Below are 16,446 nucleotides of genomic sequence, written 5' to 3'. Positions count from 1 at the left end.
TACGTTAGATTTTAGTGCCTCATGCCTTTGGTAATCAGTCTTAATTTGTTCAAATATGGGACATAATTGTTCGTTAGGATCTTGAATTCGTCAATTGGTCGGTAATAAATTTCGTGCTTGCGAAAATAAATGATATCACAGTAGTCCATTTTATGACCAATAAAAGGCATAACTAAAGTCGCAGTAAGCTTGACCCTAAGTGTCTATAGGGATTCAGTGTTGTTATACTTTCTGTTCCTTTGGGATCATGGAGTATATACTATATTATTTATAATTTATTATATATTAAATAGCCCAAAAGCCATGCTAGGGGGACGCGAGTGGTGTTGCATGTAACATAATCGCCATGAACAGACCCAATCAAAATTTCTTTGAGCCAACCAGGTTTTTGTTTTTCGATGCGCGAAAACTGGTTTTGAAATAATTATATATACATTTACTATCAACTTGTTTATATGTCTTTTAATGACAACAAAGGCATATCACATATCATAATGTAACATTTTTCAATATAGAAATAATTAGTATGGTACTTGTCAAAGTACAAACATAAGTTATTTTATAGAGTACATTTAAAGGGGTGTCGATTGTTTCAAATTTGAAATTCTGAAAATTAGGGGGTCTTGGAACCGCAGCCGCAGGAATCCAATAGGAATAAAGGGCAGATCCCCCACCCCATCCAGAGCCCTTACTAATTGTTCTTTTTAAGAGTCTTTCCAATTGTATTTTCGGGTGAATACAATTAAAAATATTATAAACCACACCGTCCGTATCACCGCATGTGCATTCGTCATTCTATTTCTTCTATAAAGAACTTCGAAAATAAATTATAATCGACGAAAAATAATGTATCCGAAAACGACAGTCCGAAAAATTGTACGTGTATGCCACATTAAATAAAATGTGCATATCGTTTGACTGCAGACATTGCAAAACCTAGCAAATATACAATTTGGTTGACATATTGCTTTGCAATAGCATTTTTGTGGGTAAAAAACAACTTAATTATCACCTTTTAATGTCAAACGATAATCGGCTAAAAGGTGTAACATCGCCGAAATAGAACTAATAATTTAATTATCATCCTTTAATTCAGATCGATAGTCGGGAGAAAGGTGTTAAGTAATCAGCTTTGAAATAATTTATTTATTGGTACGCTTCTTTTGATTTGTTAATCTTTAAATACGACGTTTGCCATCGGCCGCTATATTGTTGGCAGACGACAAGATCAACTGACTGTGTATTCCAAGTGTACAGTGTCTGCGCATGAATGACCCAATATTATGTGTGAGCAAACTCATTGCTGATTGGCAAGCTACCACGTGCACTTCAATAACAATAAAAATGATATGCGGATAATGTAGACAAGTTTATTGAGCGTCGCCGAAAAATACGCGGTCCGATTTTTTTTTTTGAATTTTGGGCTCAAAAAAGATTAGGACCGGCGGCAAAAAATTAGGTAGGGTCGGGCCACCGGAAACAAACAATTATTTTTGTTACGCCTAATTATACACCGAAGTTTGACAGGGAGTTATGTAGGAGTCACGCTGTTGGGCGGTCGGTCGATTGGTTGGTCGGTTGATTGGTTTGTTTGTTTGTCCGAATCAAATGTTTAAAGTTTGTTGAGCGACTTCATTTGTCAAGCTATTGAATCGAAACTTGGAATATGTAACCCCCTTTAAAGTGAAGATGTGCAAGACACTTTTTCATGAGCAGTGATCCACACGTTCTTGAGTTATTTAGCCTTGATAGTAAACCTATTATGGCAAACGTATACAAATTTCTCCGTTTTTGAAGTGATCTTTTTCCATATTTCTCAAGCGATAGAATTGAAACTTGAAATATGGCAATAACATGAAGTGTATGATGTTCAAGACACAATTTTGTTTGCTGTTTCAAAGTGGTAAGAGGGTATGTTAATATTAAGAAGTAAAACTCCAGCTACTGGAGCAGTATTGAATTTTCATTAAAAACAATTAGTTGGTCCTTTATTTAAGGCAAGCGACCGATTGCCCAAACAGTACAAAACAGCACAATACAGCACAATACAATATAAAGAAGTGAAACTCCAGCTGCTGGAGCAGTATTGAATTTTCATTAACAACAATTAGTTGGTCCTTTATTTAAGGCAAGTGACCGATTGCCCAAACAGTACAAAACAGCACAATACAGCACAATACAAACCAACATAAACACAAAATATGAATAAAGCTGGGGTCACCGCCTTGGAACGGTCAATGCAAAGCATTGGGGGTTTAAACCTGGTTATAGAGCGCTCAACCTCACACTTGGCCCAGCAATATTCATAATACATTTAAGTGTAAATAAAATTTAACGTCATAGCATTGTAACTCAAATTAAACAATAATAAAAGGGAATTCAAACGCATTCAATTTAATTACTATTTAATTACTCAATTGCATTGAAGATACAAGAGTAACAGAATTACAACTTTTTGACAAGTCATGTTTGTGACAAAGCTGTAGTTTATGTACGTAAAATGCATCACGTATAACGATCATGAAGTTTAAACTTAATTAGTTTTAACCCAATTCCAAATCATGGAACAATTGTTAAGAGTTTAATGGGCAGATATATTTACTTTAATTTAACATAAATGAAATAATGCATATTGCCACTTTAAACATGAACGTGTTTTTTTTAAATAAACCTTGTAAAATTCCACTTGCAAATTATCTGATAACCTGTGTACTTATTATATTATGCATGCAAAAACTGTGCATATTTGTTTAAAATGAGACACTCAATAAATATATATCAGCACATGTAATTTAATCATGAATAAAGCACAGTTCTAATATTGGGAGATTAATCTCCAAGTATAAACATGCTTGACATTAATATCAATAGATGCTACAAAGTGGTTCATTTCTGCCTGATTCTACACATCCATGTTCTCAACAAGATATTGTTCCCAAACAGTCGATACTTACAGATAATTCTTACTCACTTTAAGATCAAAACCGTCGGTGGATACCGTAATCCTGACAAGTAAACAAAGATGAGAAGCTATTTATCATACGTGATATGGAGAGCCCTCAGTTAATCTACACTAATCGGAGCAAATTATCAGCTACATTTGTTCGAGTGGACAGAAACCAACGCGTTTATCTTGTAATCTAAAAGTGCTCAGTTTAAAAATTATTATAGGGCGGTTAACTGCATTGCTAGTAAAACTTGGTTGACAAATTAAATTGTTGCAAAATTTTGCCCAGATCTTCGACTTCAATCTGAAAAAGCCATATATACATGAACATAATAATCTGCAATTATGTCGTGTGTGTTTCTTTCCCAATAGTAATACTGTATTCGAATAGTAAAGCTTAATGCGAGTAAAATCGTTTATATTCGAGGGTGAAGATAGCTAACTTATAGCCCTCTACTGCTTGATAACCCAAGCTAAAATAAGTCGTAGCTTGCTGATTCAAGCCGAAATAGGTCACAGTTTGCAACTTCGATGATACGCGTGTCACAGTACAGAATGCATGCATAAATAAACGTAGTACGTTTGAAAAAAGAGTCTTGCTAAACTATGATTAGTTCTTATAAAACAACGTGTCTTTTATTTCATTGAAACGAATTTTGTTTGAAGAAAAAAAAATGTGTCTGCTCAAAAGCGCTTGGTGCGATATATATGTTTACTTATTTTTGCATGTGTACTTAATCGATTAACTCTTAAGGCTTCTAGCGCAATCGCTTGTATAATTCTATCTATGCAATTAATTATAGCAAATTGTTCGTTATTCTACCGATTACAATGCGGTTTTTTTCAGTAACGTGTTCATCTAAATCATATTTTTCCATGTATGTTTGGAATTGGATTAAAGGTAGATCCAAAAGTGTGCTTCTGCTCGTTGGCGCTGTTCGGCAAATGTTGCTGTAATTTCACCCGACTAATATTTTAAGTTGTGTCCAAATACATCCTTGCTTGAAATTAATTCCTGAGTCAGACAAAAAAAATGTGATAAAAGTCATAAAACTTATCCTCGGCGGTAAAACAATTTGGCCGCCTGTGAGCAGTTTGTTTGAAAAGTTCCCAAAAACAAGGGTGTTATCATTAAGTGTGGGAAATCTTAACTCTGCACAAATGTAAAGACATTTATCCCCATCAAGTGATTTCTACTGATAGCATGTTCTGATTTCTTCGCCAAGCTGTTTGTTTTCACTGCTGATGTGTGCACAATGATTTTATCTTATCTGAGTACACATTGCTCACGAAGACCTTTTGTGACAATATTGTGTGCGTCGTCTGTTCGTTATCATGTACCATATTAACACTTCAGAGCACACATGGATTGCTCAATTTTCACGAAACTTTTTCAGCACATTTGTCGCAATGATATTTTGGACAACGTCACTAGGTCAGATTAAAAAAGGGCTTCTGCAAACTCTAGAAGAAACATGTGTTACACAATCTTCATGAAGCGTACCCAGAACATGTGTTTTTATGATATATCAGCAGAGTGTTTGGAAACGATTTTTGTTCGTTAAAAACATGGCTGTCTGCTGTTATAACATGGGTATAGTCAAACCTTTTGACACTCTAGAAGTCTGATGTTTTGCACAATCATTATGAGACTTGCATAGAACCTTTGTTTCAAATGTTATATCAGCATAGTTTGAAGATGGCCCTTGTCCTTTTAAAAACATTTCCGCCATTGGGTAGGGCAGTTTTCTTATGCGGCTATAGTGAAACAAGGAGGTGAGGCAGTTGTTCGAGGCTATAGTGATATATTGTGGACGCGCTAGAAGACAAGCATCATTAATTTCAATCAGAACATTTTTTAATGATATCTCGGCTGAGTTAGTAAATGATTCCGATCTGGTTTTTCTTGTTTTGCGTCTGGGAAACCATGTAAACACTTAAAAACACATATCATTTAACTTGCTCAGAACATTTGTTCTAATGATTTCGAGGTCGAGTACGAAATAAGTTCCGGTCCATTAAAAACACGCTTAGCGGTTCTACTGACCTATTGTGTAGACAGCGATGTTTCAACAAAAGGGATTTAAATGTGAGAAAGCGACTCTGCGGATAATGGAGAGTGTCTGTCAAAATCGTCAATACTATGCGTATCCTTGGAAATTTATGAAATTCTACGCTGAATTAGTGTGCAATCGATAATTGCCGGGCTTAAAATCGGATGATTGATAACGATAGCGGAAGTGGCAAATGCGCGGTTATTTTCGGGCACTATTTTTTTCAGAGATCTTTTTTTACAAGACGAAAAAAAGTAGGGTCGGGACCAAAATCGTAGGTAGGGTCGGGTTACCCGAAACACACTTTTTTTGTTTGGCCTAGTTGAAACTTCTATATGTGGTCAGACTCTAACTCTATATATCGCAAAGTGTAAGATATTGCTACTGCAATAAATGATGTAGCCATTATTGACAGATTGGCAAGTGTTCCAAATGGTGATCTTGTAGCCATTGAGGCTCGATATCATAGAAAAAAGGTTGTTTGACTAAATACTACCAGTGTAATACTTATGCATTTTCCGGGCTGACACCCAATAAGGCCACTTCTGAAAACTAAACAATTTCATACACAATAATTGATGAGATAATTAAAATGAATTTGAGCACTCTATTGTTGTTGATAAAAAGGTGTTTTTCTTTCATACTTTAAAAAAACGTTTTGTTGAAATTGCTGAATCAGAAGGATGTTCAAATGATGCAAACTCTTATAAAAGTTCCAATTTGAAAAGGTTGTTTGAAAAATTATGGCCAGAGGTATCCTTTATTCATCAGCATGAACAGCCTGACCTAGTTTGTTCGTCTAGTTTGACTATTAATGATGCTGTCAGAAAGTCAAAGGAGATGGAACAGGTCATTCAATATGACAATGAGTGTTCATACGATGAACTACCAGAGTCAGAGGACGACACAGATGAAGCTGTAGTTCATAAGGCGATGGGTATTTTGAGAAGACGAATTATAGAGAATAATCCTAAATTTGATGACTTCTTTTACGCTCCAGAAGAAATCAAATTGTCGGATCAGAAGCAGATTGTGGAGCCTCTTCTTTACAAGGCAGTGTGTTGGTTACATGACAAAAATGCTACAAGGAAGCTTCTGAGAGGACCATTACAAGATGTCTAGCTGTTGCTTGTGACCTAACTACACTTGTCACGTAAAACCCATCCCCTAAACACCTGGGCTTAGGGATACACCTCAACAACGAGTTTGGCAGCCGCCATCTGATTGAAGATATGTACTCTCTTGTTTATTCCATCTCATATCCAGATCTTCGGTTATTCTTGACAACAGCAGCACAACAGAACATTGCATCACACAAAATAACAGACTCTGGTGGTATTGTACCAGACAATATACTACCTAGAGACCAAAGTGGGAAGCTTGTAGTGGCAGTTGCTGATAACTGGAATCTGAATGAGCGAACAGTTGATGGTTAAAGGACGACTCATGCGATGACAAGCATGTTGGTCAGCAGTGCGCTAGCCGAGTCAACATGGATTCCACGACTTCCGAAAGCAACAAGTAGGACGTTTGACAGTTCCTTGTTTACAGGAGTTGTTTTTCAGTGTTTGTAACTTGAAAACATAATTTGTTATTTGCATCATTTGTATTAGTAAATACAATGTAAAACCTCATAATTTACAACATTTGTAAATAACGTTTATGAGTCTTTATCAAGCACTTATACCTGGTTAGATTTGATTGTTGAATAAATATGATACATGGAAAACTGCATAGCTGTTCATTACATTTGCCTTGATAAGATATTAAAGATTAAAAGCAAACTTATTAAACTTGTTGGTTATAATGCCAAATGACTTTCCACGAACCAGGAAAATGGACACATAGCGTATGTAGTCTTGGTTACCATGGTTACCAACACAATTTTAGGCATTTACTTTTGTTTAAAATGAAGCTTGTAAATGTGGCTATATAATAAAGAGGTTAGTTATCACAGCAAATGTAAAGCATTTGAATTAAAAAAGAAAATGATATGTCTATACTCAAATTTTCGTTTATTTTTCCATTTTGACCATGAAATGACCTTGACCTTTGGTGACCTTGGTGATCTGTTTGGTAGAAGCCCTATATCAATGGATTACTTCTATCAAATATTAAAGTCAGTACATATAGGTGTTCAATAGACGTATTCAATTCATCTTTATTAGTAATTGAATCATAAAACGGCGGCCATCTTGGACGCCATATTGGATTTCAAAGCCCTCCAGCACTTTCCAGAAAAACGACATCTTGTTCTGAATTCTACAGACCCTGACGAACATTTTTGTATATTAAACCCTCTGTTTATGAGTTGTGGCCAGTTAGTTGTTATAAAGCTTAACAAATTTGCAGCAATATATGATGCGATCTGATTTATACCATGAATCTAGAAGACCATTTGCCGAGGCCGATTGTAATAATATTTTGTGTACTCGGTTATACGATAACCACTACTAACCTTAATATATGTATCTACATTATAAGGCAAAATTGAGACAGCGTTTTTAACAATATCGCACAATTTTTAACTAAGTATTTCAATATAAGTTCAATCTCCCGATAATGGTTTGTACAATATCAGGCCGTTATTATAAATCACGAGTAATTATTCAATAATTGCATGCTGCAATCAAAATATGAGAAATAATTTAAGTCACACAACTCTGAGAACAAATGTGGTTTGTTTTTTAATTGAAAACGCCTGTCAAAACAAGGTTAGGATAAAGATAGAGCAAATTTTCAATTGATATCTATATTTTACACTTTACCTGGATTGGCTGGATAAAGGAATCTGGTTATTTTGTTGTATGTTCACTGTGTTTCAAGGCTTCAATAATCAGCAACGTTAAGAGTAAATCCTATTTATGGTTATTACAATGGATTGATATTTGCACAGAAGTTAACCTTGTTTGTTTTTTTTGAAAATTATGAATCCTTGACATAGTAACGATAATGACAAAGTGTTGGGTGTGTATTTTTTATATTCATCTTTGCCCTAATATTGTGATTTTAACTTGAACTTGGTACTTGCATATGGCACTCCTATGCTGATATGTTAGCCTAGCTTTCAAGGTAATATATGCAGATGTTGTTTTGCAACGTGTATCTGGTCACTTTTACTTTTGTTGATGGATGCATTTGCACCGGAATTCATCCTTACATATTCAACCGCCATATATCGACAGTAATCGTTAAACATGTTAAAACAACGAAAATGTTTTTTTTAACTATTGTTTTATACGGTGTTTTGATTTTAATACGCCAGCGTTTAGTCACGATGCAATTCAATAAGGCTTTGAACATCTACGGAAAATCGATCATAATGACATTGACATTGACAATGTAATTATGTTAGGGCCGGGACGGTGTTAAATAACATGTTGTATGTTGAGTAAATACTCCACAACACGGCAAGGAACTTAAACAAATTATAATACAAATTTTGTTGATAACGATTAGTTATTGCTGATAAATAGCCCTGACATTAACGAAAGGACGGACCGGCAGACAAAGCAGCGACTTCGTGCCATCAATGAAAGATTTTTGAGTATCTTTGTGAAACCAACATTTTAAACATAGTGAATAAATATGGATCGACAACGATTAAAACATGAATTTGAGTGTATGCTTTGTTTCTAAAAACAATACCCACCACACTTGCAGAGCTGGCACTGCCTCCAAAACAAACAAGACGACGCATCCAATGAAGTACTAAAATAAAAAATATCAATATTTAAAATATTTAATGACAATTCATACATAAAACATATATATATATATTTAAAAAGGATCCAGTTAAAGTAGTAAAATTATAAACCGTTTGTGTGTGTGTGTTTGTATATAAAGCAGATATTTGAACGTTTAATATAGAAACACAATTTACTCATACACAAATTTATATGGCTTCCTTTGTAAGATGCTTGCGTGTTTATGAACGACACAGTTGTTGAACATGGATGTCAACAGATGAAAGGTCTAGGTCACAGGACTTACATGAATTTACAAATACATGTAGATATTAGAGTCATTCATAGTGTGGTAAATACTCATAATTTACCATACAATACAATATTATACTAAACTGAACTTTCTTGTATTGTACTCTGCTGTGCTGCGATGCAGTGAACAGAACTGTAATATAATGTAATTTAATGCAACTTAATGTACCGTACCAGACCATACATTACAATTCTATGCATTACCATACCATACCGCACCACACCATACATTACCTTATCATATCATACCATACCATGTCATGCCATACAATACCATACAATACCACACCACAAACCACTATACCATATCATACCTCACTTTACCATACGATACCACACCTTATCACATCACCACACCACACCATACCCCCATACCACACCACACCATACCATACCATAGCACACCATACCATACCCTCATACCACACAACACCATATCACACCATACCCCCACACCACACCATACCATACCCCTATACCACACCATATCACATCACCATACCATACCACACCATACCCCCATACCACACACTACCACACCACACCATACCACACCACACCATACTTGAATACCACACCATACCATAAAATAGCATACTTTGCAAAATACTCGCTTAGCATAAAAAATCACATTTAATCCCGATATGTATACGTATGTTTTTTTCCGACCTTCCGTTCAAACTTGTATCCGTCAGAATATGTATCTTGCCTTAGCGAGAAACATATTCTATCTAGTTAGATGAAATTTGATATGATATGTGGATAGAATGCAATAAGGAAAATATTCAACTTAATCAGTTTTTGATACGACATAATAAACGCAGTTTATACAGTTATGGAAAAAGTCTAGGTCGTGCGACAACTCAAATTATAACTCAAGTTAGCTTTACAAACAGCGGTATAGCAATAGATGGCCCTAGAGTGAATTTATAATTTCTTTGTCTTCATGTCCGTTAATCCGTCGGTCCGTTTGAATAAAAAAACTGTATCGTGTCATTAAATATAAATTACTTCTGCTATGTTTTTGGAACAAAGTGTGTGGGTAAAGGGCAATGTGGTGATGTAAACGTAATTTCAATTTGATTTTGTTAGACAAACATGTTTACAGATAGGGTTGCAACAAAAAATAAAAACTAGAATCTTGACCATGCGACAATTCAAAGCGTACTTAAGCTACGTTGATCAAACTTGGTGCACGCAATCAGGATCATATCGGGCATTTGCATGGTTTTTTAGTTGTTTTTAGTGCGTTTCATTACAGACATCCCTGACAATTTAAGTTGTATCCTACACAACAAACAAGTAATCAAGCTTGGTAAATGACACTGATGGAAATCCTGTTTTTGTTCTGAAAACATAACCCAGTAGAGGACAACTGTTTTTTTGTGACAAAGCGTTTATTAAAATAATTTGCACTCTGCATCATTTTGCACCATTCCATAACATAACACACCATAACGTACCATACCATACCACGCAACGCCATACCACACCACGTTATACCATATCATACCATACCACACCTCACTTCACCTCTCCATACCAAACCATACCACATCACACCATATCATACAAGAGCAGACCAGACCATACCATTCCATACCACACCAAACCGCACCATACCATACAACGCCAAACCACACCTGACCATACCTTACCTTACCATACCTTACCATACCATACCACACCATACAATACTACACCACACCATACTTTACCATATCATACCACACCATATGATACTTGACCACACCACACTATACTAAACCACACCACACCGCACCATACCATACCATACCACACTATACCATATCATACATTGAGATTAAAACATTCACCATGTAGAGGACAACGTTTTTTATGACAAAGCTTTTGTTAAAATAACTAATTTCGCAATTTGCATCATTTTGAAATACATAACGATAAGAATCATCATACTTACTACTTTCATTATTCGCAAATGTCTGTAGCATCCAGTTAATATTCCAAAGAGCGATAAAACCATCATAATGACCCCAACGGACATAGTTCCTTCGGCTGCTAACTTCAGAAACACGTTCATATCAATATCAACGTTTCCCGTATCAGTTGCAGATGTTGCAGCCATCGATGCCTGAAATAATAATTGTTGTGTGAGTTTTTATATATATTAAAATACACTATGGTTAAGATTAGTGGAAGAATTAACATAGAAACTTTCTGAGTTAAATATTTATTCAAATCATTTTTTCATAAATATCCTTTATATGCTAAAATATATACCAAAATTATTAATGAACAATTGGTAGAATTAATCTGTTAGATATAATTAAACGATATGTTTTAAAAGGACAATACTATTTACACGCATTTCTAGAAATAAAGAAGTGGTTGTAAAGCAATTGTTAAAACCCTAAAATGTTAATCCACGTGTGTGGTTAATGACGAAATTTATGAAAAATAATAAAATTATTTCAAACCAGCGATTGTTTTATGACAAGAAAAATGCTGAAGGTGCGTATATAACCATAATCAAAATCTATTAAAGCAACTTCCTAGAGGGTAATACACGGATCAGTTCTGCGAAAATATCTACATTTAACTATTTAATCTTATTAGGACGTCTTCCGCACTACATAGCGATCATATACAAATTTTAAAGTATGTGGTTTTGAGCATCATCACACAAATACATTCATTACCTAACATCCAACATCCATTTTTAACATTCAAGCATTATTCTTAAAACAATGCGTTATTTTGTCAAGAGTTAAGCAACCGTAGATTGTGATATATGCATCCTGGTTTAAATAATGTCCAAGTTATATCTGCAAAAGTAAGCCACCATAACAATATACAAAGCAGCAAATTTATTTGCGCCTTAAGCAGATACAGCTCATCGTCATAAGTAATTAAACAATAAATGCTTCATATATATATATATATATATATATATATATATATATATATATATATATATATATATATATATATATATATATATATATATATATATATATATATATATATATATATATATATATCTATATATATATATATATATATATATATAATTTGGTTAGTTTCGATTGATTTGTCACTTAATATGATAAAAGGTGCTACTTATTTAAAAAGCTAAAGCTGATCGGATTGCATTGTATGCTAATAAATTTCTTAAAATTATGTATTTAAAACAGCGATATACTTAACATAAAAATATGTAATTAGGCAAACAATTAAATAGTATTTGTTTGTTGAAAAATATTTGCTGAAACGGACACACACATTTCAAGTTTATTGTTGAACACTCTTATCACAATGTCAATTAAAATAGAACTAAAAAACCGGCGCTTGCAGATTAAAAAATCTGGGGAAAAAACGTTTTTACATTATCTTCAGTGCAAATTAATGTACTGAATGGACACGATATTATTGATATCTTTTATTGTTTTATATAATGTTTACTTCATTATAATAATAGTGGAGTGACATAATTGCACTTTGACATAACCTTATTACTTTACCATATTACTTTAGGCCATTTTTTAAGACAAAATGCGTTTACGCGGAGTTATATTCTGTTGATGAAATTATGTATACAAAAATCGCAATATGTGTTTCATATTATAAAATGTGTTCTGTCTATGTCATGCATTTGCAGACATTTAATTCACATTTTAAGGGTGCATTTTATGTTCAAAAGAAAGCGGGGAATTAAAGGTATTTTTATATAGCCACATAAAAGTAGCAAGTTGTTGTTTATTATTTTGGTCAAAGTGGCAATATCATTACCTTCCAGGTAATATGTTAATCGATGCCTTATTTTATATATATTGTCGGTTTACTTGACGGAACTATTCATTTCGGCTTTTTTGTCTCTATCGTGAAAGAAGTGCATACCCATCATGCAGTGCAAACATCAAATAGTCGAGATAGTACACATGTGAACACATTTTTTTTACACATCCAGACTGTAAAATCTAATGTCTTGAATTTGTGTGCGTTTTTTCTATTTTTCTTCCGCCTCAGGAATCACAACTTTCTAAAAGTATTGCCTATACTGGGATTATCAAACTATAATAATAAAAAAAGTAAGAAAAAATCGTTGCATTGGAATTTTTTAAGTTCAATCCCATATTGCCCCAACTATCTAAGATAGATGTAGTTATTAAATAAAGCCAAAGTGCTGTACAGCATTCTTACTCAAGAAAACGACCAACCGATGTTATTATGTTAACAACGAAATTGTGTAGCTCGAAATGTTGAAATCCGAAATATCACCTTGTATTTGTCGAAAGCTGGCTCCATGAAGTGCTGAGTTATTTTGTCACCGTATCGCATTATAAGGCCGGTTATTATCACGCCTAATCCCGCAATCTGTAAATTAGTGTGAAAATTAGGTCATTTGTCATCAAGACAGAATAATATCGTGGTAATCGCTTCTCTTCCTATAGAGATAAATAAAACTACGTAAAAAAGTTCTTACTTTAATGGCACATATATGATAACAAAAATATTAATATCATGTTCCTTTTCTTGCTATTGATTGATCAATACAACCCTATACACCACGGAAAAGGCGATGGGCGATGAGCGAAATCATTGACCTATGCGACAAAAAGAAGAAAGCCGAGGCATAAGTATACAAGCCTGGATTTTGTTACAGAATACCAGAACGCGAACAGGGAAAGGACGAAGCAGATTAAAAAGATCGAGGAATAGTTTATTAACTAGCACTGTATCCGCAAAGAAGGCTTACATCACCCTTAACACACTAATGAAACCAGTCAGCACATGAAAAGCGTTGAAGCAGATTCTGACGCCTCCGGACCGGGATGTCCGCTGTTCTGAACCGGTTTATCGAATACTGCGTGCGTAGAATGTATGTCTATACTAAAGGCAGAGGTTAAGGAGGCAGGGCAGGAAGACACAACAATGCCAGAGATTTGACAACGTCACGTGCGAGTTTATTTAGCACGGAGGGGAGGCAGCGACTTCAGAAATAACAGAAAAATGCAAGAAGATCTGGTAGGAGAAGAAGTGACCCAAAGAGTGGACCCGGTCTCTGGTATACCAACTTACGAAAAAGGGCAGCCCCAAGATGTGCAATTATTGCAGTATTAGCCATCACAGCATAGTTATACTTGACGGAGTACAATGGAACACATACATAACTGCAATCATCACTTAGAAACACATGCTACACCAACGTGAGCTCTTTCTCCACTCCATCAATTTGAAGAAATGTTTTGACAGCGTGTGGTATAATGGCGTCTGAGAGGATTCAACATACGTTAAGGGCAGGGGCAAATCATCAAAGAACTCTATGAAAAAGCCCGCAGCGCAACATTGAACGATACACAGATACGTGACTTATTCAGGACATAGTTAGCGTCCGTTAGAAATTCCCCCACCGCCCTGTTTAACATTTTCTAGAAGATAGAAGAATTCACCAGCACCAATTACTCCGGAGCAAACCTGTTCAATAAATGTACCATTACCATTGTCCGAATAAGAATTATCATTGCGACCGCTGTGATGGTCAGACTAAGCAGCTACATAAGCTGCCCAATCAAGCACGGACTCTACACGTCCCTCGTAGTCTCCATCCTTTTGTACGGCAGCGATACATGGACACTGCAAAGCGGACATATAACGCAGGGTACAGGCTTTCGAACACAATCGTCTATGAAGACTGCTCCGTACCATCATTAAGCACAAGACCAATGAGTACGTCCGGAACATGACATATGTACTTTTCGGTCCACACCAACCCTTCTGGCGACCCTCAAACAACGAGCGCTGACTTGATTTTGACAAATCACAAGGCACAACATTGTTCTGCAAGACTGTGTTAGACTTAAGGTCGTTGAAGAGTCCGTCGGAAGTAAAGCTGGATTGACAATGTGAACAAGTGGATGTCCCTTCCCACGGATGAGCTATTCTCCGCAGCCAACAACAGACCTGACTGGCGGCGGAATTCTGCGAAGTCCACCCTCATTTTCTACCAGCGACCACACCGGTCTATGAAATGATGATTATGACACCACTATTTTAACGTTCCAACAGGCAAATGATACATTATATATTGAGTCAACAAGAGTTTCCTCTTAAAGCCTCTTGTGTTATCACGAATGTGTTTTTAACAAATTGAAACGATGCAACTATTTGCTTCAAAGGTATGGGATACATTTTACACAGTTATCTTTTTTTTTTAATTATACTTCCAAAAGGTACCGAGTTAAGAATAATAATAAAAGATGATCCATTTCTATTTCAGCTCATTATCAACGCACAATACTAATTCCTTAAAGAAAGCACATTAAGATAATCAAAATATCATGTTATTGAAAAATCAAAAAACTCACCAAAGATAGGCAATTAGACAAAATAATGTATGCTCTCAACACACTTCTTAATTTGCACATTGTTATTTCCCAGACTGACTGACTATCTTTGGCAAAAATAACTGCTATCAACGCAAAACTGAATTCATATATATGTCGACAATTTACGACTAGATTTCTTTTTCAGAGATATCAAATATTCCATTTAAGTTGAGCAATTAAAACACAATGTGCCTATTATACATATCCAGCTTTATAACCAAAATCAATGAAAGGATGTAAAGCTTTTCAAATTTTTCGCTATACACCCACTGCCTGAGTTTATGGTATTATGTTATTTTATCTTTGATCACATTTGAACATGATTTGCTGAGTGCAAAATTAACCTTGTAAACCAATACGTGATTAACCTGTTGTTGTCTGACTTTTACGTTTAATTATGTCACTAATATTAACTTTGGTATGATCATTATGTTAATAATATTTTTACCGACAAATACTATTCTGGATTATGCTAACGAAAGCTTCCAGATAGCTAACCAGGGCTGGGGCGATAAAAGAACAAGACGATTTCTAATTAAAGATTTTCTTATGTTTACGCTCCAACTTGATGGTAAAATACTGGAAATAAATCAAACAATAAATGTTTAATACTGTACGTGACTAGACAGAATACTTATTATGACTGAGAAATATATCAAAATTGAACTTTTGGTGAACACTTCATGACTAGACATATTAACATATTAATGCTTATCGTGTCGGAAAAATATTAAATATACAGTCTTACGAAGACAGTAATTAATGAGTAATTGATACTGTTACTTAGAAAAATTATACATCATTCTATATTGAATCTGAACTAAAGCAATCTTAACAAACAAGAAATTCTAATAAAGCTAGGTACGAGAAATGACAGGGTGCAAATGATTCGCCCAAACCAAATGACGAAATTGTACACAGTAGAAGTGATTACAGCAAAATATACTATTGTAACATGTAGGGAATTATACAAAATAGTGAACACGACCAAAACTTACACCAAAATAGGCCAAGACAACACGATAAACGAAATACAACAGTGGACATTGTCGACTAATCGCCATGCCATGTAACGAAAC

General features: G+C 34.8%; 1 protein-coding gene across 16 annotated transcripts in view; it reads right to left on the bottom strand.

Moving 5' to 3' along the window:
• LOC127875355 (uncharacterized) overlaps positions 1 to 15,698 on the bottom strand; it is a 55,599-nt gene extending 39,901 nt beyond the window's left edge. For 4 of the 16 annotated variants that reach the window (XM_052420355.1, XM_052420361.1, XM_052420360.1 and 1 more), the window contains exons 1-4: positions 15,347 to 15,674; positions 13,260 to 13,355; positions 10,942 to 11,112; positions 8,654 to 8,712 (exon numbers count right to left, since the gene is read on the bottom strand). In XM_052420355.1, coding sequence (XP_052276315.1) covers positions 8,654 to 8,712; positions 10,942 to 10,972 — 90 coding nt within the window. In that variant the 5' untranslated portion in view covers positions 10,973 to 11,112; positions 13,260 to 13,355; positions 15,347 to 15,674. Of the gene's footprint in view, positions 1 to 2,954; positions 2,975 to 8,653; positions 8,713 to 10,941; positions 11,113 to 13,259; positions 13,356 to 14,479; positions 14,633 to 14,684; positions 15,003 to 15,346 lie in introns of those variants that run through there. The other 12 variants (XM_052420362.1, XM_052420367.1, XM_052420368.1 and 9 more) reach the window with 9 other exon arrangements.
• Between the last annotated feature and the right edge of the window lie 748 nt (positions 15,699 to 16,446).

Source organism: Dreissena polymorpha, chromosome 3, assembly GCF_020536995.1.
Source record: "Dreissena polymorpha isolate Duluth1 chromosome 3, UMN_Dpol_1.0, whole genome shotgun sequence".
In the NCBI taxonomy this organism is placed as follows: Eukaryota; Metazoa; Mollusca; class Bivalvia; order Myida; family Dreissenidae; genus Dreissena; species Dreissena polymorpha.
Note: the sequence above shows the minus strand (reverse complement) of the source record. Positions and strands in the feature narration are given on the sequence as shown.